Source organism: Mauremys mutica, chromosome 5 (genome assembly GCF_020497125.1).
Source record: "Mauremys mutica isolate MM-2020 ecotype Southern chromosome 5, ASM2049712v1, whole genome shotgun sequence".
Lineage (NCBI taxonomy): Eukaryota > Metazoa > Chordata > Testudines > Geoemydidae > Mauremys > Mauremys mutica.
This window is the reverse complement of record NC_059076.1, coordinates 31,514,077-31,536,971: the sequence shown is the minus strand read 5'-3', so window position 1 is coordinate 31,536,971 and position 22,895 is coordinate 31,514,077. Positions and strand designations below refer to the sequence as shown.

Below are 22,895 nucleotides of genomic sequence, written 5' to 3'. Positions count from 1 at the left end.
ACTAAACCCATTGTAGTGCAGGTAATTGTTTAATGGGTGTAATACACTGAGTGGAGCATTGACTCTGGGGAATCAAAGGTTTCCAAGCAGATTCTTAGGGGGTGATCTTTAATATACTGGCCATTAAAGATACTTCAGAGTTGAATAAAAAATTCATACTTGCCTTAGCTACCTCTTCTCCATCTGTTACTTCTAAGATGCAGAGCCCACATGGGGAGCTGTACAGCATCCTGTGGACCTTACCAACACATAGCAAGGGAAGACAATGTTTTTGGCAAACTAACATAAGTGTATTTAGCTTTAAGAGCTTACATTAAAAACAGTTTTTGGCAGCTTTTTGCACAGTCCCCTTTCTTTCTCTTTTTTAATTTATCCCTTTGCCTTTCTTTGATGAAAATACTATGGGAAAATGACTGGAAGAACAGTTCTTCAGCAGTTGTCTTGCACAGTACAGTTATGTTGCTGTGATGAGTTAGAGCTATCCTATTGCATTAAAAGTAATACCATATCCCCCCAAATGAGCTGATTTATAGAGTGAATTTCCTGGATAGCGTGGAGAAAATTACACAGAGCCCCACTCCTGGCTGAAGATGTGGGCATAATGGCCAGAGCACCATAATGAAAATACATTCCTAGCTGCTCTGGCTTGTTTTAAAAGCCTTAATTAAACGTTTCTCCCAGAGCCATAATTCCCAAACTAAGAACTGTATGTGGCTTCCCAAATTCTGCTCTCCATATAATGGTATGTTGCACTTACAGTTTCTTTCATTTGAGGATCTCAAAGTGCTTTTTTGATGGTTAATTTATTTAAGCCACACTTCAAGGTAGGAAAGTATCCACCCCCATTTTAGAGTTACATATAAGGAGATTCAGTGTAATTGGGTAGTTTGCCCGTCACTCAATAAGTCATTAGAAGAGTTAGGAATTAGAATATAGGATCCCATTCCCAGTCTCCTACTCTAACAGCTAGACAGTATTGCCTCCATGTTCAGCAAGGCTTGCCAGGGAAGGCCAGAGAACTATGATCTCTACACATGGCCAGCCTCTCTTACCAGTCTGTTGACTGATAACCACATAATACTGGTGTCTGAACATGTGAAATCACCAGTAAAAAGATTATTTTTGTTTTAATAAGACCCACAAGTGATTAGCAAACATTTTACTTTTTATTCTAGACCAACCAAGGACCAAATCTAGTCCCAGAGCACTGTCAAGATGTTTCCCCTTATAGAAGCTCCCTTAGCAACTTAAAATTGAAATCTGTTGCCTTATTTTTTTAAAAAGAATTATGATATAGTCGGTTTACACTCCTGATGTTATAGGGTTATTCAAAAATGGTAGGCTGTAAGGATGACTTTTTGTTGAAAATAGGAAATTGAATATATGTTCACAAAATACAGAACTACCAGAATGATTGTGACAGAGTATTATTGGCTTAGGCAAAGAGATTATTTTTTTACTTAATTCCTGTTTGAAAGCAGTTTCATGTGGCTATAACAGGAGTGGGCAAACTTTTTGGCCTCAGGGCCACATCTGGGTGGGGAAATTGTATGCAGGGCCATGAATGGGGGCTCAGGGCAGGGGGTTGGGGTGCAGGAGGGGGTGCGAAGTGTGGGAGGGGGTCCAGTGTGCAGGAAGAAGCTCAGGACAGGGGGTTGGGGTGCAGCAGGGGGCTCAGGGCAGGGACTCATGGTGCAGGAGCGGTGTGGCAGGGGGTTGAGGCGCAGGAGGGGGTGTGGAGTGCGGGAGGGGGCCCAGGGCAGGGTGTGCAGGGTGCAGGCTCTGGCCTGGCACCGCTTACCTTGAACTGCTCCGGGGTGGCAGCGGCACGCAGGCAGGCTCTCTGCCCGCCCTGGCCCCGCGCTGCTCCTGGAAGTGGCCAGCATGTCCGGTAGTGGCTCCTGCGAGGGTTAGGGGGCAGAGGGCTCTGTGTGCCACCCTCACCTGTGGGCACCACCCCCGAAGCTCCAATGGGACGTAGTTTCCTCTTCCTGGCCAATGGGAGCTGTGGTGGGTGGTGCCTGCAGGCAAGGGCGACACGCAGAACCCTCTGCACCACCCCCCCCGCTCCCCGGGGCCACAGAGCTGGGCTGTAGTTTGCCCTCCCCTGGGCTATAACAGTGGTTGGCAATGGGATTTCCCTTCATTCCTCCACCACCATCATGCTCTGAACAGACAGAAATTTCCTAGCAACTGCATTTTGAGAGCTGACCTTTGCATCTAATGTGACCTGCCCCTTTACCACCATGATGTCAACTCTTCACCACTTTTAATATCACCAAGGACACCAGCACAAGTATCTACTGCTGGCTACTCTTCCTAGGTTAAGCCAGCTACCCTCCTGCTCCTCCACTGTGGTAGGGTGTCTCTCTGCAAGTCCTGGGGAGTTCATCAGACTGCTAATATTAATTTAGTTTATAATTATGTATTATTTTATTAATTTGTAATTAAATAGCGTTCAGAGGCATCAGTCAGAATGAGGATCTTACTGGATTAGTCATGAACAAGTGCATCTGCTGATTGTAACAGTATTGATCTCATGTGAGGAGAGAGAATCTCTCAAGTAATCAGGGCCACAATTTAGGGCTTTAGCTGCGAAAGCTAACCCACTGAATTCCTCTTACAAGTTAATAGGCAGCCAGCACAGATCATGAAGCACCAGTGTCAACTGGTCTGTGCATCATGATTTGCTTATTAAGTAGTGTAAATTAAATGTTGTTAATTTGACAGGTAACATGATGACACAACTTAATAGAAAACACTAGTAGGTCAGATTAATTATTTCTAACATGATAAAAGAGGGCAGGTTTTTATATTGCTACAAAACTACCATCTGAGGTGATTTTTCTGTGTAAATGCACTCATGGTCACCTGTACTTCTAGTTCTCCTGAGTCTGTTTTTGGTATGTTTTTGAGTATCACAATGAGACATTAGTCCTGATTGTGGCCCAGGGGTGTTACTATATATATTAATAATACTGATGTGTAAGATGGAATGTCTGTTTATTACATACAGTTAGGCAACTCTCTGCATGCCCGTAATCCTCCTGCAATGAATTAACACATTCAGGTAACCTCATCTGTATGAGAAGTTGCTTTAAGTTAATATATAGACTGTAGTTAGATTTGATAAATTAAATAATTTGTATTTGCTTATACTCTAGGCCACAGTATTCTTTCATTGCTATTAAGGGCATGTCTGCAGTGTCCCGCAGTTCCAACAGCTAGACTATGGGGTGTACGAATAGGAATACGCACTAAAATGCTGTGCAGTAGCTCCCCCGTATGGTGCTGTGGGCATAAACAAAAAGGCTCCTACTTCGCATTACTGTAGTCCTGTTTGTAGAGGACTACTTTAATGCGAATTAGGAACCTTTTTTTTCATGCCCGCAGCATCCACACAGGGGAATTACAGCGCAGAACTTTGGTTCTTACTGCTATTCACACCCTCACAGTCTGGCTGTTGGAATAGTGGAACAGAGTAGACATGACCTCAGTGTTGTGATAAAAGAGATGGGATGACTCAAGTCATTGGTAATGGTGCCTTTCCCCACAGGGTCACTGCTTCAAGGATAGGCTAAGCCAGCAGTGTTATGACTGTCCATTGGTCATTGTGAAATGTGTTAATGGTCTCATTACAGTTCACAGTGTACAGATGTCCACATCACCCTAAACAATTAGTACTAATTGGTACCACTGTTGGCAGTTGCAGCTCAGACACCAAAGTTTGAATGGGTCATTTTTTGGAAGAGATGCTAGTGAGATGAAAGCTGGTAAGGTTTTGCCTTTGTTTCCATTATAGATGGAATGCTTGGCATGATTGTAAGTTTTTATTTTATTTGAAAAATCATTTGAAATTCCTTTTTAAAGTTTTCCCTTGATATCTTCCAAGATTTAAATAAGTTCTGTGGTTTATATTGTCACATTCTCAGGAAGCATTGTTTGACAAAAGACAGGAAATATGCAACAATTAAATGCATTCTCTTGTTTTCTGTGAAACAATGCCCAGTCTCATTTTCTTTCAGTATTACAGATGGAGTTTTAAAAGGCTTTGTAGTTATCCTTTAAAGATTTAGGTGTGTATATAGATTAGATAGAGATAGACAGATTATTAAAAAAGCTGATTTTATTTGTTTTTCAATGTCAAATTTTCAGATGTTTTTACTTAACAGCTGGAAATAATGCTTGACCAAGCTAGAAAAGTTCAACTGAAATCAAATGTTAAGCTCTTTATGAAAACAAATACCAGCATTTCTGTATTTATGATTAAACAGTATTCATTTAGCCTGCTGTCCTAGTTAAATTGAGCAGAAAAGATGACACATTATCCCGAGTATAGATGTTAACAATAATACATTGTCATTATATTTTCCTCTCTTGTTTGCCTTTGTTAAACTAATCAGATTTGCATATTTGGACTGCATATCATAGAGGCATCCAAACTAAGGCCCCGTGGCAACTTCACTAGAGCTCAAAGAAAATTTGCAGAATACAGAGCACGTAAGAGTGCTGTTTCCTTTGATATACAGTTGTAGTCTCCGGAATGCTGCAGTGCTGTTTCTTGAGCAGAGCAAATCAAGGTGGAGCATCACAGCTAGGACTGATAATTTTTGCAGGTCCTATCTTGGCATCAGAGTTGCCGTCCACTTCATTTGATGCTGGTGCAGCTCTGAAATGAGAGAACCTGGAAACTTCTGCGATTTGTGGACTGGAATTACTGGTGAGAGCCACATGGTGGATCTCTGTGGCCTGCATTTAACATACTAAGGGCTTGGCTACACTTACAAATTTGCAGCGCTGCAGCAGGGTGTGAAAACGCACCCTCTCCAGCGCTGCAAATTGCGGCGCTGCAAAGCGCCAGTGTGGTAAAAGCCCCAGCGCTGGGAGCACGGCTCCCAGCGCTGTCTGTTATTCCCCACAGGGAGGTGGAGTAAGGACAGCGCTGGGAGAGCTCTCTCCCAGCGCTGGCGCTTTGACTACACTTAACGCTTCAAAGCGCTGCCGCAGCAGCACTACCGCGGCAGCGCTTTGAAGTGCTAAGTGTAGCCACAGCCAGAGACACACTGTAGTTGTGGAATGCCACACTAAGGGTATGGCTACACTTACGGTTTGCAGCGCTGGTAGTTTGCAGCGCTGGTCATCCAGCTGTGCAGGGCCAGCGCTGGTGTGTGGCCACACTCACAGCTACCAGCGCTGGTGTGTGGCCACATTTGCAGTATTTGCAGCGCTATTGGGAGTGATGCATTATGGGCAGCTATCCCAGCGTTCAAGTGGCCACAACGTGCTTTTCAAAAGAGGGGGGTGGAGTGGGGTCTAGTGTGACAGGGAGCGGGGGGAAAGAGAGAGGGGATTTTTGGAGCCAACACTGTGTTTAGCTTCCTGCATTGAAAAATCAGAACATGTTTCCGACCCCTTAGTCTTAACTCTTAATTGCAAACAGCCTGCAGCCAACACGACTCCCCGCTGTTTCACTCCCTCCCTGACTGCCTCTCATTTGATTGTTTACAGCCAGGTACAGATGATCACAGCAAACAGGAGCTCTGTTTGATTTTTAGATAAGCAACGGAGCTCCGATCGGGAGCTCGTTCATAACAAAACAAAGAGAGGCTGCATAACAAAACAAAGAGAGTAATTTATATTCTGGGATACATCCTTATACCCTGGAGGCCAATCACAGCGCTGGTGTGTGGCCACACTTGATGACCAGCGCTGCAGCACCAGCGCTGGAATCCTTATTCCCCATGCTGAGTGAGGTGTACGGCCAGCGCTGCAGCCAGGGAATTGCAGCGCTGGAAGTGCCCTGCAGGTGTGGCCACTTACTAATTGCAGCGCTGGTGGAGGCTTTCCAGCGCTGCAACTCGCCAGTGTAGCCATACCCTAAGGAGTTGGGAAAGAGAATGGGAAGACATCAGGTTAAATGAGTATTCTCACTGAGGCTAGGATAAACCATTCTCTCCAATATGGAGATGGTTCACACTGGAAATGTATAAAGAAATGGGAGGAAACTTCCACGTGTCACATAGAGATGTAAGTTCAGTGATGATAATTCTCCTGAGAAAAACAAGTTATGACTCCATTCATGCATTCTGTGTGAGGGACCCTACTTTCCCCACCTCAGTTGGTCCCAAAAGCACAAATTTATTCACCTTCAGAACATGTTGTAAGGTCCATCTGTTTACCTAGCCTTCGGGAAAGAAATGGGCATGGTAATGGCTGATACTTGAGGTAATGGGGGCTAATTTAGGTTTTGATTTCACCTTTGGTGAATTATTTTCTTGTTTATGCTGGTTCATTTTTCCACCATCTGTGTGATTGTATTTCCAATTTATGGCAAATGGGCATGGAGCTTCTGAGTATCAGTTGCCGTCTTTTAAAAATTAGACTCTTATGGGTGACCATGCAAGGATGTTTGTTGTCAGGAGTGACACAGTGTCCTTTGGAGTGCAGTTTGAATGTCTGAGAATTCAAATGAGGACTGACTTGTACCTGTCAGGCACAGGGACCAAAAAAATGTACCTTTCTGAGTTGAAACCAACAGTTTGCAATCAAAAGAGAAATTGTCTCAGCATCCACTGTCAGTCCAAGCATCTAATGTAGCTGTGGATAAAGGAACTGTCACACTCTCTGGAGTGGCTCACGACACTGAGTGCCTATTTCAGGGCAGACTGTCAGAGGCAGGGTCAACAGCCCGCACCGGTGATATGTTCTATAATTAGATTTCACCAAACCAGTAACCAATGTTACTACAGTAGTCTTAAAATGGAGTCACAGACAGTCTCCTTAAACACGCCAGTCTATCTGGCCACCCAGGGAAGCTGGACTATGCGACAAATGGTCACTTACACCAAAAATCACAAAATATTCTGGTTTCACCCAGCCCCAAGGGAACAGTGACTCACCCAGGTAGATTTACATCCTAGACCTCACTCCAAAGACGATGCTGGTAACCCATTCGATAGTAAACTAACCAAACGTTAGATAAAGACAAGGAATGAGCGTTATTGAGTGGTTAAAGCAGGTAAAAATATATGTACAGGTGAATCATAGTCTATAACAGTAGTCCCCAAACTGTGGGGCACCCCCCTCTGAGGGGCACAGAGGAATGTTCAGGGGGGGCAGACAACAGGGCCAGGGCCAGCCTCTATGGGGGCGGGCCGGCAGAAGGGAGCATCACGCTTCCAGCCCTGCTCTGCCCCCAGTTAAGCTATGCCCCTAGCCTCGCTCCTCCCACAACCCTGGTCAGTCCCCAGTCCTGTTCCAACTCCAGGTCCAGCTCCTCCCTCCCTCTTCCTCTCCAGCCCAGCTCTGACCCCAGCTGTTGCTCCACTCTGCCCCCAGCCCAGCTCTGCCCTCTTTTCCTCTCTGCCCCATGACCAGCTCTGCCTGTAGTCCCAGCTCCTCCCCCAGTTCCACCCCCAGCTCTGTCTTCAGACCAAGCTCCGCTGCTGAGGAAGCCTTGGCTGTTCCATAATGGGGAGTGGGGGAAGGTCATGGATGGATTCCATTACTGGTAAGGGAGGGTGCAAAAGTTGGAGCACCATTGGTCTATGGTTTCAAAAGGTCTCAGAGATGTAGTAGTCTCCCAGTTTCCCAAAAGTCTATTAGGGCTACACAAAGGAATTCTGGGATATCTGTCTGCTCATTCAGGTATTCCGCCCTGCTAGAATCCAAACAGTTCAGAGATGAATTTTTTCCTTTGTCCATACTTAAAGTTTCTTCTCATAGAAAAACAAGTTGACAGTTCTAACCAAGTGTGCTCTTCCTTTGATGATGGAGAGAAGAGAATGCATTTAAGGTCTTTGGTTATGATACACAATGACCATTTGCTTTGCAAAGCACAATAATTAGCACCTTCCTGTTACTGTCCTTCATTTGCTTTACATGGCTTCTTTCTGTTTGGTGAGTCACTTAGATATAGGGTATATACAATGTCAATGTGTGCTACTACAGCCTAACAGTATTCAGATAAGTGATAACTATGCATGCAACATCCCATTAGTTTTCATGAGGTTTAAACACCAACCACATTCGAATCTATTTAACAACCACTTTGATCTATACCAATACACAAGTGAATTGGCCTGGCTTCCAGCTGTGAGTTTGTCAGGTTTTTAGCTGACACCTAGGTAGCTGGCTGGCACCAGCATTAAAGGAACCAAACTAAAAGATAATCTACAGAATGATAGAGAAATTAGTCCTTCAAAAAATCCGTGCAGTGGCAAAAAATGGAGGACAAATATTGATTGCTTACTCACCTTGATTTTGATTTGGTTTTTATCCTGCTTGATGTGCCAGGTTTGTCAGTGTATATTAATTGCTCGTAATTTGCAGTGCTGTGTGTGTGGGAATTACCTTCCAGTTATTTGTGCCATCCCACTGACATGCTACCCCAATCTGTAAATAATGTGGGACTTGTGATTTTACTGACCTCTGTGGATTGTGTTTGTGTTTTGTTTCAAGGTGATGATACAATGACTGGAGATGGGGGAGAATACCTCAGGCCAGAGGACTTGAAAGAACTAGGTGATGACTCTTTGCCCAGCAGCCAGTTCCTAGATGGTATGAACTATCTGAGGTACAGCTTGGAAGGAGGCCGATCTGACAGGTATTTTACCTGAAAATTATATGTTTGTATGATGAATTAGGGCATAATTTTGTTGAATAGTTAAGCTTCCTGCACAGACCTTCTCAGTGTCTTTAATTCAAAATAGCTATGTGGTATGCCTATTCCTTCTCATTTCAATAATTATTGTCACTTCTTAGAAGAAAGGTGTAGTCAGAAGAAAGTCATGGGAAGAAAACTATCAGGAACCAAATACATTTGGTACTGGGGGAAAAAAGAGTTTACAACTGAGGTTGACCTAATTCTCTTGTACACTAATACTGTACATGGTCCTAACATCCCAAAGGACTTAAGGAAAAGTCTGTCCATGATTCACGGTAGGGCGTTAATCAAGGGCATGGTTTGAGAATAAGAGCAATGTTGTTGTAGCCACACGAAGGAGGAGTGATATTGGCTAAGTGGTAGGGTCAATTAGTTCTCCTAACCTCCAGTTGGCACAGAGCAGATGGCTCAGAATCAGGGGATGGTTGGCTGAGATATTTTAGTGCTTCAGAAGCATGCTCCTTTCTAGCATGTGTTACCAACCACAGCACAGAAGGAGAAACCTCACTGGGGCTATCTTGCACAGATGGGTGTTGTTGCTAGGGTGTGCCAGTGCTTAGGGAAGTGTACCATTATATTGTAAAACCAAAATCAAAAAGAGTAATAGCCCTTTACACTTCAAAAAGGTTTATTGTAATTCACACCAAGTCATTGTCATCTACATTACAATACAGGGTACAGTTTTCAAACTTTGGTATTTAACTAGTGACCATAATTGCATAATCAGGTCCCCAAACTGACAGATAGACATCTACATTTCTAAGTCAGAGTCAAGTGCCCAAAGAGGGAAATGGGTGTCCAAGATTAGGCATCCAGGTTTGAAAATTACAGTGTCTAGTATAAATTGCTCATGTCATTTCCAGATCTAGTGCATTCAGAGGTGGTATTTCCTTAAATAATGTTTGTCAAGATTTTGGCCACACAAATTGCAACCCAGGTCACTGTCCAATGTAGTATGTTATTCCAGCACCAAACAGGATCTGATCCAAAGCCCAGTGTAATCAGTAGAGTTGTTTCAGTTGACTTCAATGGGCTTAGGATCACTCTTGGAACAAAAGAAGCCAGAAAATTACTCAGATTGTATCATAAGATATCTAAACCCCTAAGCATTTAGGCCTTCCAAACTTGGAGCCTTTGCTGCTCCAGTAAATCCAATGAATCCTACAACACAGTGGTTAAAAAAATCAAAAAGCGTTAACAATAATCTGCTGGTGGTGATGATACTGATTTTTTTTTCTTTTTGATTTTCAACAAGTTGTATAAGAAGGCTCACATAGATTAATGCTGGGCTAGATTCAGTTCTTATTTATGTCCGTGTAAATCTTGAGTACATGCATAGATTTCAGGGGATTTACACTAGAATATTTGAGACAAAAATCTGGTCCACAGTTTGCAATATGAAAATAATTTTGCTGTCCTGTATCGGATCTGTTTAAACTGAAATGCAGCAAAAGGACATCCAGAAAGAAAAATCAAACAAAAATGTGCATTTTCCCAGGTCCATCCTTCTGCTTCTCTTTCACTAGTACGGTAGGGTCATATTCATGGGAATTACCACCAAAACTGCCTAAATAAAGTTGCTTTGCTGCAGTACCTGAATCAGAGACAATGAAATGCAATAGAGATTTAATTTTTTCTGCTGTAACAAATGCAGCACAGCAAATCCATGTAAGCAGCCCATTTTCATGTATTATTACGCATTTAAAATTATATTTAAAAAGCTTATATTTTTCTTTTGTAACCGTATTCCCTGTTTATTATTTCTCTCTCCCTATCATTCTTTTTAATATGCTTTCATTAGCACTATGCCCAGGTAGGTATTACACAGCATGTAAACAATGTAATCCCCAGTACACTCGTGCAACACCAATCACTATTTATCCATTTTGCAGGCCTGCTGATGGATCTAGGAGACTTATGTACTGGAGGAGTTGTTTTCACAGGGCCAAATTAATGGCATTGCTATTGGAGTTAGTTATATTCTCAGACAAGAGAGATGACCTGGTATATAGTAGCATATAATGATCTATCAGCTAATCTAGGTTCAGGAAAGGCCCAGGTTTGTGATTCAGCATATGACCTCCACTCCTCAACTTAACTCAAACGTATCTGCCATGTCAGATGGGAAAGATTTTCTATCCATAAGTGGGGCACTATTAGGGAATGTTTCCAAGACTGGTTTATATAAAGTTGCAGGGGGCTCAAGGAACTTTCACAGAGTGCTCAGGCAACAGAAAACATTTTATATTTCCCACACCAGGTGTCACCAGTGGTAAATGCTACATTTATCCTCTCAATTGGTCACTAATGGGGTGAATGGAGTCCCAGTGATCCAGTGCATCCTGCAGTGGTGAATTTGGCAACATTATCTGAACCACCCAGACAGAGAGTCTATATTTTAGTAGATTTCCTAGAGTATGTTGCCTCTTATTTAGTGTAACTTTATGTGACAATATTCTAAAAGCCTACCAAAAATAATTAGTGTACGTGTCTCTTAATCAGCTCTGTTCAGCACCGCTCCCCGTTAATAGCGAGGTCCTGGTTGCCATAAACACCCTTGCTTCTAGGTTTACACCACTTAGTGTACCTCAGCATCAGATGCTTTAGCAATCAGGTTGTTCCTTATGCATGCAACTGATATAATCCATAGAAGATAAGCAATGCCATCTCAGTATTTGTCTTAAACAAAATTTTAATGGAAATGTTATACTCCTAATTCATCACAGACCTCTGTCACATTTGTGTAACTATCACGTCTGTTGGTAGTGTCCATACCTTCAATGTACTGGGCCTGTATTTATGAACATGTACTATTTACTGGGCATGTTGTGGGCAAATTGTGGTGGTTGTAATAGTATTGTCTCCTAACTATAAGAGAATGAGGACCAAATCACTGCAGGATGTCTATGCTACAGCTAGGAGCCTCCCAACACAGGTAGACAGACTCATGCTAGTGGCCTTGGGCAAATGCTCTAAAAATAACAGTGAGGACATTGCGGCTCTAGCGGAGACTCGGACTAGTCACCCAAGCTCAGACTCAGGGGTCGGCAGGGCTTGAGAGCTCAAGCTGCCAGCTGAGCGGCAACATCTAAGTTGTTATTTGTAGTATGCTACTTCGAGCCCCACTAGGGGAAGTCGATCTACCCAGGCTGGGAGGCTAGATCCAAGCTGCAGTGTAGACATACCCTTAGAGACCAGCAGTAGAGCCTAGTACATGTTTCTTTTCATTCAGTAGTAGTCTGGTGAAACCAGAACAGAACAGCAGAACCTATGATTTGGATGCCAAACCCCTTGCAAGCATTGCATGGCACTGTAAATCAGCAGTGAATGTTTCAAGCATTAAAGCAAGTAAAGGATAGTGGTGAAAAATGGGGTCTGCTACTGATGTTTAATTTCTGATAATAAGAATGACTATTTACTGAAGTAATGTTGTTATGGAAAACAAGGTGTAGCACTACAAAATATCTGCCAAGGTAACATACATGTATTCAAAATGACCTACAATTAAGGCTTCATACAATACATTTTATTTAAAACAAGTTATACATGGACTAAAACGCATGAGGTGAAATCCTAGCCCCATTGAAGTCAATGGGTGTTTTGCCATTGCCGCTGCCTTCAGTGGAGTCAGAATTTCATCCAGGGAATGTATAATATCCACAAAATGTCATATATCATCCCTGCTCAATTCTGTTTGCGCACTCATCAGGATGAGTAATATTTGATGACGTGCAAGCGAAATATCATTAGTTTTTTAACCATCATTATCCTGGTCAGAGTGAGTGAGAAGGTATTCTGCACTAATTTTCATGGCAGTTTTCCAAGGCTGATATTCATGTAATATTTTCATCATCTTTGTTATGATCAATTTTGTACAATTTACTTAATATGGCAGGCATGCAATGGAAGGGCATTGGAAGCTCTTTTAATTTTATGTATCTCTAATGTAAATATGCCATGCCATTTATTTGTAAAATACAGATACTGCAAGAACCTATTGGATGAATGTAATTATATACACTGTCATTGAACAGGATCTGTTGCTGCAATATTTTTGTCTGACTTCCAATAGGTTTACATTTAATAGTACTTATTTCAATCTAATGTATACTTAATATTTAAAATGATACTTGAAAATAAATTATCCCATTTTAAACCTACAAATATATTGAATTCTTATGGAATGTGGAGAATAAGGACATCTACTGTTAATTAGAGTAAAGCTCTGATTAAGAGAGAGAGATGTAAATTAACCACTAACCAACCAGGAGTAGAAGAGAGCTTCCCATATGGGCATGTTATTTCAAAACTGTCCATTATGGGGTTTCTTCCATCTTCCTCTGAAGCATCTGGTACTAGCCATTGTCAGAAAGTTTATTGGGCTAAGTGGCCCACTGGTCTGATCCAGTTCGGCAGTTCCAGTGTTCTATTGTTTCTACATTATCATGGACAGTACCCACACAAGTGCAATCCATGAGAAGATAGCTAGTTCCTAAACTTACATGTAAAGTGTCCTTAGCTACATAGAATAGCAACAAGGAATACACCTACATGGATATCAAGTGATACCTGTAAAATCTGATGGGGTCTGAGCTGCTGATTTTTCGCAAAAAAATAAATACATCCTGTATATACTGTTGTTTTTAATATTTAAAGGGCAAAAGTAATACTACTGTGTGGCAGAAACCCCATATTAGCTTGATATGTCTTTGTGTGCTAGAGTATCTTTGTTTTGTTTTGCTTTTTTGGATTTTGCTTTGAGCTAGCAGATATTGCCGTTAACTTCTTAGCTGGGTGCTTGGAAGCAGCTTATTATTGCCTCGCATCTCTCATTGCTACAGCAACCCATGTTCTGTAGTGCTGTGTGTACGTACAAAGGAACCTGTGCTCACATTTTGGATTGCTGTTTTAGAGATACTGCAGGCATGCAGGAGGCACTTTGTTTTACACAGGAAGCATGTGGCTGGCCACAGTTCGCCTTGCTGTGTACCTTCCAGGGGATAAAAACAAACCTTACTCATTTATAATTTGAGTCAGAGAATGGATCAGAATGAAGCTTCAGAGGGACTCATTTCAGCTTCTCATCAGATATTTGCATCTTTTTTTTTCCTAGAGAGTTCACTTGTATTATGGAGCAGGAGAAAGAACTTCTTCAAAGAGCCTCAGCAGGAGTTTCTGTTTAGTATAAGGGAAGCAATTAAGCCACATAGCTAATTTAAAGCATTGGTGGCTAGAAAATAAAATAGATCATGATCTAGTTTAATCTCTTGGGTTCTCCTTTGAATTAAATGAGGAGTCAGTCAAAAGACTGGTTCAGTGCTCAGTCAGAGATCCACAAGACTCAATTTATACTCCCCCTGGAAGTTGCATTATATTTGCTAACAGCACGCTTTTTTCACTCTTCTGCTTGGTCCATCATCCCATTTTCACAATACCTTCTCAACTGCTGATATATTGCCATGGCATCCTGCCAACCTACCAGCCTGCGGTCCTTCAGTTCAGACAGGTCCCACACATTGAGCCATGCCTCCTACCCGAGGGACAGTGCCATGATCGATGATACAGTCATAATCCCCAGCCACCAGGTAAGACTTTTCTCTTTATCTCACTGATCAATTGCACAATATGCATTTATTTTAAATATTCAATTTTGGAAATACACCTCTACCCCAATATAGCGCTGTCCTCGGGAGCCAAAAAATCTTACCGCTTTATAGGTGAAACCGCGTTATATTGAACCCACCAGAGCGCTGCTTTACCGCGTTACATCCGAATTTGTGTTATATCAGGTCATGTTATGTCGGGGTAGAGGTGTATGAAAAAGAATCCCTGTTTGGATTCTGTTAACTGTACGATGTAATGTGTGCTGTAGTATTAATTGTATCATAAACTTGTCTAATTTCAAACTGCTATTAAATGAACTAGCTTATTGTATAATACTAAAGTACATTCTGTATTAACCAGAAATGTGTAAATGCATTTACAGTACATGTCTTTATAGCGCTTTCCATTGCATCTGATTTTTGAGCAATGTTAATAGGCATGGGGTCAAATGTTCAATTGCTGTAAATGAAATCAAAAGAGCTTTGCTGATTTACACCAGCTGAGAATCTAGTCCACTATTCAGAGAGAAGATTTTTGAAGAGACAATCAAGTTATTTAAAGAGGGGTCAATCTGGTCACTCCCAGTATTCCTGGATCTCTGGGGCCAGTAATATTTGTGGTTGCTTTGAAAAAGCACAAGATGTTACAATAAGGTGCTTGTAGTACTTTGATGTCATGATTGCTCATTTTAATTGTTGCCTTTTTTAAAGTGTTAATCATTTTCTGCCCTGCTATACGAAAATAACTCTTACTTATGGTGTGTTTGGCTCATTGCTTTTAAATATGGAACTACAAATTAAATAAGAGTTCTTTCACATGCTCTCAGGTGTCAACTCTGGCCAAGGAAGCTGAAAGGAATTCGTATCGTTTAAGCTGGGGCACTGAAAACTTGGACAATGTGGCGCTTTCTTCAAGCCCTATTCATTCAGGGTGAGTAACCCAATCCGCTGATATGTACTAAGAGGGTGAGAGAAACAGAGTGAGAATAACTGAGGTCCCAGCTGCTTGAGCTAATGCTTAACTTGGAGTTGAATAATACTTCATTACAATCTAGTATTTAAAATAAATTGTTATAACCATTCAAATTCAGCCAGACAGAAGAATATGAATATGGGCCTGATCCATTGACCACTGAAGTCATTGAGAATCTTTCCATTGACTTCAGCAAGCATTGAATCATGCTTTCCATGAGGGTTTTTGACTGATTGCTACATAAGAATGGCCAAACTGGGTCAGACCAAAGGTCCATCTAGCCTAGTATCCTGTCTTCCGACAGTGGCCAATGCCAAGTGCCCCAGAGGGAATGAACAGAACAGGTAATCATCAAGTGATCCATCCCCTGTCACCATTCCCAGCCTTTGGCAAACTATTAATACCCCACCCCAAAAAAATGCTTGGTTTTTGTGGAGAGAAAAAGCACATCAGGCCTTTTTTGCTTTCACTAATAATGGAGAGCAAGGGCCTGATCCTGCCACATGATGAGCACTTCTTGTGAGGTCATTTGAAATCAGTGGGAGTGAGGGAGCTAAGCAACTTTGAGCCCTCAGCACCTCCCTGTATCAGGCCTTCACAGAATGAAATTGCAAAGAAGTGAGAGAAGGGAGGCTAAGTGAACTTTTCAAGTGCTTTTTGCAAGTATAGTAAACTATGCTCCTGAACAGCAGTATGTAATGAAAGTTGTGAAAAAATTCTAAAAATCACCAGTGCTACAACCAGAATCTTGAGGGACTCTCTCTTCTAATGAAGGTTATCTTTCTAAATAAATAAAGTGAATAGTGGTTGTTTGTGTGATGCAAAACTCCAGCACAGTAAGTTATGTTTATTGCTAATCAATTAATGTCCTCCAAGTAACATTCAAGTAGCCTTCTGAACGTTTTGGTTTACACGTTCCTGACCAGGTGCCTTCAGCTATCCCCACAACTGATTAGTGTTTGTTAGCATTTTTATTAGAACCAGTCTGGTGAAACGTGAACAAGACAGAAACTAAATAAACCAGACCTGGCCAAATCAGTGTTTATAAATATTATCCTGAATGGGCAAAAAAATTGTGGGCTTGTTTGCTTATTTGTAATTTTGGATCAAAAATAAGTAACTCTGAACATTTATATCTAGAGAGTGAGTGTGTCAAGATTTAGATTTTAAATTATTTTGGCAGATAATTCTAGCAATTGGTGCCAAATAAGTAAAGATCTTTTTTCCAGAGGATGTATATTACTTTTCACTACACTACAGCTGGACTGTCCAATGATTGCAGGTGATAACTTATTTACTTTTTATAACAGTGATTTCACATTCTCTGGGGCTTGATCATTTCACACTTTCATTCAAAAATTAATCAGTGATTCCTTAGATCTTTTGTATGACCAAGTCTGAGTCAGGCAATTAAATGTAATAGAAGCAACTGCCTCTGTAAAGCCATGGAGAAAATAATTATATTTAATAAAAGACAGAGGTAATCTTTGGTATTACTATTCTGTTTTTGATCTATACTGTTAATATGCCAATAAAATATAATACTAAAGGAGCCTTCAAGAAACAAAATCCAACCCTTGGGAAAATGCCCCATGAAAGTGTATTCTTACCTTCCACTGACTTATCAAAAGAATTAACTTATCTTTTGTATGTTAAAGGGACACATTGGAGTAAATCATAGTGTTTAGAAAACACGTGTGCTTAACTGAGTTCTAGTATTAACATCTTATATTAAAACGGAAGCAAATTTAAAACTCTACTTTACTTTTCTCTCTTAATGCTGTTTTTTTAATTATTGTATTTCACTTGGAACAATGAAAACAAATTTGGCATTTACATTATTTTCCCACTACCTGAAGTCATTATTAGGCTTTCTTACGCTGGCTGATTGCTGTACTATATGGCTTGCAAACACTACAGGGAAATGTTTAAATCACCAAAGAAAACTTTTTGTTTGCAATTGGGAAACAAGTGTTATGGAAGCATTGATTGTAGGTTGTTTAAAGCATGGGGCTTTGTCCCAAGACACCACAGAAAGAAAGACAAGACACCAGGAATGTGGTTTAACTAGGCTGTAACTTTGTTAAATAACACCCTAGAAATCATCAGGCAATAACGTGTCCCGTGCAGGTTATTCCACCTTGGTAATCTGTTCCAAGTGAGGGAGGACTGCTGTCAGCCCTCTACTCCCCCCTACACAGACACACATTGTTAATGTAGTCTCAAGTGCTGGGACTCTACCACCTTCCTCTCATATGAGGATTAAGGGGGTGTGGAGAGGCGTTCTGTCCTTGCTGTCCTGGACATTAGGAGCCCCAACATCATTCCCACATTCTCCTATTCTGCTTATAATCGTGGTTTATCAGGAAACCGGACTTCTATTAGCAAGCACCTGTCCTGGCTACCTGTCAAATTGTGACAATGTGAATTTTACAACTTAGCCTACCCACCAGCTCACTGGGCTGCAGTGAGGAAGGCAAAAAACCCATCACATTGCCCAGACCAATTTGAAAGTGAGGGAAAGATTCCTTCTCAACTCCAAAAAGATGACTGGCATGCTGCCCACACAGGCACCAAAACCCCCAACCCCCAGGGAGGGAGAGCTGTCATTGAGGGTTCAGAATGGTACTCTTTGGCAAGAGGAACGGCTTATAAGCCCTACTTTGGGTGCATAGGAGCCAATAGGTTTATACTGCACCCTTCTGTCTAGCCAGTCAGCCAAGGAGCCCTCCTCCTCAAGATGAGAGGCTGAATGCTCACAACAAGGAGAGGAAAAGGGGGTGTGGGGCATCCCTTAAATAGCAAAAAAAAATTCCCTCCTGGCCCTGGTAAAGCATCTCATGACTTAGGATATGTCCACACTACCCGCTGGATCGGTGAGTAGCGATCAGTCTATCAGGGATCGATTTATCGTGTCTTGTCTAGATGCGATAAATTGCTCTCTGAACGCGCTCCTGATTTTAACCCTACATATGGGAGCTGCCACCCCAATAGTGTGCAATAATTTAGTGTAGAACATTTCCCAATTATTTTGCAGAGTTAGTATTTTCTTAATATCTTAATAAACCAGCTTAAAGGGGAAAAATTCTGCCACATTATAATTTTCCAGCAGGAGGACATCTAACCTCCATTTGAGACAATCAGAGCGTCCTTCTCATTAGGAGACATGCATGAGATGACATGTTCAGCAAAGTTAAGATTGTTTCAGTATGTTAGAGACTCTTGGACGCTGTAACCAATGAGAAGGCAAAGACCTATCACTTTGCTGGAAATGCCAGAGAATATAGTCTCTTTATTTTTTTTAACTTCCTGTCTATATGGAGACAAAGGTTTTGGCCAGGTTTATGCAGGTCTTTTTAAATAGTTTTAGTCACACAGTTTACAGTGATTATGTAATCTCATTGTGAAAGGGGCATAATGTTTTCATTAGGTTGGAAAGTGAAACACTGAATTTCCATTTGCAGTTTTTAGATATTGCTTGACAATAGCACATTTTTGTATCTTTTCCATCTATCAGTGTGGTTTGTAGTATTGAATGCAACTGGTACAGTTTTAAGGCACAGTACATATGCAAAATTGTTACATTGTACTTGTTTTGTTGGGTTTTGGTGACATGCAAGCAACTCCAGCTTTACTCTTCTGAATTATGTGATTACCAGAAATCTTCAAGACAAATGTATATTTAACAGTTGGGGTTGTGTTAGTGAGTTTACCCTCCTGGAAATCATTACTTCCATCAGTGGGTCTAAAAAACAGTAGAGAATCAGCAGCTGAAATTGACAAATAATTAAGAGTTATCATTCTTAGCTGCCTGTCTGCAAAAAAGGAGATTGGATCATTGCTAACAAGGTAAACAAAATAAATTTAAAGTGTTGTATTTTGGATCCCTTACATTATTTTCCCTAGTGTGACATTTGCTTCCTGGAAATAGTTGTGAAAACAGGACCTGGCAGGTAGCAGCTGAGAGTCTTTTTCAAATGTGCAAAATTAAATGATATCAGAATACACTGATGCCTTTAACAGATTATTTAAAACAAAACTCAGGTGAGTTTCATTATGGACAAAGATCTGCTGATGTCAAAAGAAGTAAATGACACTGGAGACATCCATAATAAGAAAGTGATGTCAGAAAAGTACATAATTGACCATATAATTTATTATTGGGAACATAAATGGTTAGAAGAAGAATAAAAAGTTTAAACTGTATCACTCTGGAGAGGGAATGAAAAGAGGACCAGAAACATGCTGAACTGGGGTAAGCTGGAGGTCAGAAGATTCTTGATAGGAGACTTGAGAAGAGAGTGTTGAGATGGAATCTTAGCTCTTATGGAATTTGATGTCACCAGAATCTCTTGATGAAATTATTTGAGACATGTAGATACAGAGTTACTCGTATTATGCTGTGAACCCAATTTTCAAATTTGAACACCTGAACTAGGTTGCACAGTCCCTTATTTGAGTTTCAGATAAGTAGTCAGGATTCCAAATGTCCAGTTTTGGTACGTGAGTGCCAACCTGAGCACTCGAATTCAGAACGGGGATTAAGACACACATGTAGAGAGGATCTGATGACATCCTAAATCATTCTAATTTTGCTGTTGTAGTAACCCATGATGTTTGTTTATGCTTATATCCCACACTCACTTTTATCCTCTCATATATACTGTATGTGTGTGTGTATGTATATGTGTGTGTGTATATATATATACACACAAAGTTACATATTTAAGTGAAAAACTTCTTATGTTTTCTTCATATATTTCACTTAATCCATTCTTTTTTTTATGCTAAGTGATCTATTCTGTTGCAGCCGCTCCTCTCCATGCCTTGATCATGACAACAGCAGGTGAACGTCTGCATTATTCTGTTAATATGTGGCTCCCTCCCCCCTTTTCATCCTTCTCCTTATTTACCTCACTTCAGGATGCTTTAGTATGTTTTTCCACCCACTCTCAGGATGGCAGTTAAACAGAGCCCTGTTTTTCAATGTGTCCCTTTTCTCCCAACTGTGTTACTCCCCTTCATCAGAAAAATGCTTGATACAAAAAGGGTAAAATTGGTCCTATGTTCTTAATTCTGTTTGATTTTATTGATTTAAATTGAATCCTTCATGTTGGTGCCAAGTGCTGCACTATGTGACTATGATTATTTTTTTGCTGAGCCACTGATGTGCTCGGTGCTGCACAGAGCATAGCAAATGATGCAATCTCAACCTGAAGGAAATTGTAATCCATTAACAAACTGAGGTCTGATACGTTCATTGGAGATATGTTCCCTTCATTTTTTTAAAACATCACTGTCATGGTAGTTGAAAGATACTTTTAAATTCTCAGATGAATAAAATTATTAGGAAAGTAATGATTCCCAACATCATTTTTAAAGGCTGCACACCAACAGTCCTGCTTTTCGTTTAGCATAATACAAGTATTCTCATCAGTGAAGGGTACATTACTGTAGGCAAATTACGATTGTTTCCAGATGCCTTACAGCTAACGCCATGTTTTTTGTCCTCCCAGAATGTATTCTCACCCATACTACATATAGCTCAGTTTTGGCCGGATTCAGCACTCACTGAAGAAACTGAAAAGTCTCCCATTAACTTTAGCAGGCACTGGGGATCAAGGCCTTGATTCTTAGTATCTTTGAATGCGAACTTTGGATCAGTTTTCCTCTCCAGCTGTAAACTTGAGAATTGCTGAAGCAGCCTGATAAAACTATTTGTTTCTACTTTTTTCACACTCTGACTAACTCTGAATGCTGCTATCTCCTTGTTTCCTTGTTTCTTATATTAGTTAAGCTGACTTAGATAGAAGATTTCTTAAGTGTATCTATGGTGGATATAGTTCAGTGATGATTGTTATCATTGTTTCCTGCTATATGATGAGACGCATGTGCCTTATTAACTCAATTGAATAATCATTTCTGAACTGACAGTATAATAAGGGTTTATTGCTTTTGCATTTTCCGTTTTTATGTTCATTTTAACATTAACCACAGCCTGTTTTAGAAAGACTCTTCATGGAGCTGTGTTTGCATGGCTGTTCAAATGGTTCTACAGATGGAGATGTGCAGCAGAGTCCCAACAAGCTGGTATTCATTGCTATCTGAAGAGACTAATGCTTAGCAAAGCAGTTTACAAAACAATTACACTTAGCAAAGCCCCAAAATAATGTCTTCTCTTCCCCCAAATATAAGCCTATCCATTCTTTATTTCCTTGTTTATTTCTCTGCTGTATTTTTAAGTGGGCACAGAAATAGTTAGCTTACATGTTCTTGTCATACCAAGAAAATCAGACCAGGAAATAACTTAGGGGTTGTTTACATGAACGTTTAATTTGCAGCAAGCCGGGCTGTGAATCTACCCCACACTAGTTTGCCATGCAGACCGTGCTGATGCACACTAATGGTTCCTTAGTGTGTTTTGACCTACCCTGCTTTGAAATTGTTAGTGCATGTCAGCAGGGTCCACATGGGTAGTTCTTGTGCAGCAGGCTAGTGCAGGGTAGATTCACCCCCGAGCCTGCTGCAAACTAAATGTTCCTGTAGACAAGCCCTTAGTGTCACAGCAGAAAGTTCGCAATACAAAGATTTCTTGGAACTGCATGTCAGCTCTTCATGTTCCCAAGGTAGATAAGTTGAACACCATGCATTTTATATGATTCTTGCAAATGAGACTATATATAGATATAAAAAAAAAACAAGCTCACAAAAGTTTGGTCTGTTTTGTGTGGAAAGCTTTGGCGATATCTTGTAAGAGTAATGGACTTAACCAAAATGACTGCTCTCCCTCTGCTTCCTTCCACCCCAGATATAGTTGAATTTCAGTGGGGTGATATGTATATAGTTGTGAATTGCTGTAGGATCCTTTGAAATGAACGGCCTTATATAATTGGTAACTCTTCCTTACACCATGTTTAACATTTACATCAATATGTAGACATTTGATTATAAAATTTTGGCCTACATTTGTACTCACATAATTTTTAGCATAGACAATTATTTGTGTATTTTTTAAGAATGGTTTGTAGGCAAGGGACAGAATTTACATGCAGAAATCCTATCCGTCCCAAAGAGTTTTGTGTATGTAAATTCTGTCACATTTGCATGAGTGATCGTGTTTGAAAATAATGTGTGCAAAGTTGCATGCACAAAGATGGAAGCCGCACTGAGGCAGCTTTAGGGAATATGGCCCATAAATCTTGAATGCTATATTTACACAATACTATGACCTACCTCCATGAAGTACATAAAATTACCCTTATGGCTTTCATGCACCTCACATATCAACTCCTCCCAAATATAGTTCCAGTTAGTTAGGACCTACATATTGGACAAAATTTAGCAGTTAAACCCCCCATGTAAGTGAGGGCAACTTCACTGATGTCAATGGGCTGAATTTGATCCATTAAGTAGAGTGGACATTGGTTGGTCTCACCTGTAACCGTTCTTGCCAGAACAGTATGTCTTAGCCTCCTCCCATGGAATACCCAACCTACATCATATTTCCTGAAATATATTTGCTTTTCTTCCCTTTAATTGCTTTTCATCTTCGAATACCTACTACAACTCCCCCTAAAAAGGAGAATTTCACTATCTTGCCCTGAAACTTCCTTTTCACTCTGATTTGGGCCATAATAAGCACTTGACATTTGCT

The 22,895-nt window shown here is 40.8% G+C and overlaps 1 protein-coding gene across 1 annotated transcript in view; it reads left to right on the top strand.

The window, feature by feature from the left end:
* The window catches only part of ANK2 (ankyrin 2), a 568,692-nt gene that overhangs the window by 478,307 nt on the left and 67,490 nt on the right, over window positions 1-22,895 (top strand). Inside the window, exons 25-27 of the mRNA XM_045018048.1 lie at window positions 8,461-8,605; window positions 14,148-14,250; window positions 15,096-15,199. Of these exons, the coding sequence (XP_044873983.1) occupies window positions 8,461-8,605; window positions 14,148-14,250; window positions 15,096-15,199 (352 nt within the window). The remainder of the gene's footprint in view (window positions 1-8,460; window positions 8,606-14,147; window positions 14,251-15,095; window positions 15,200-22,895) is intronic.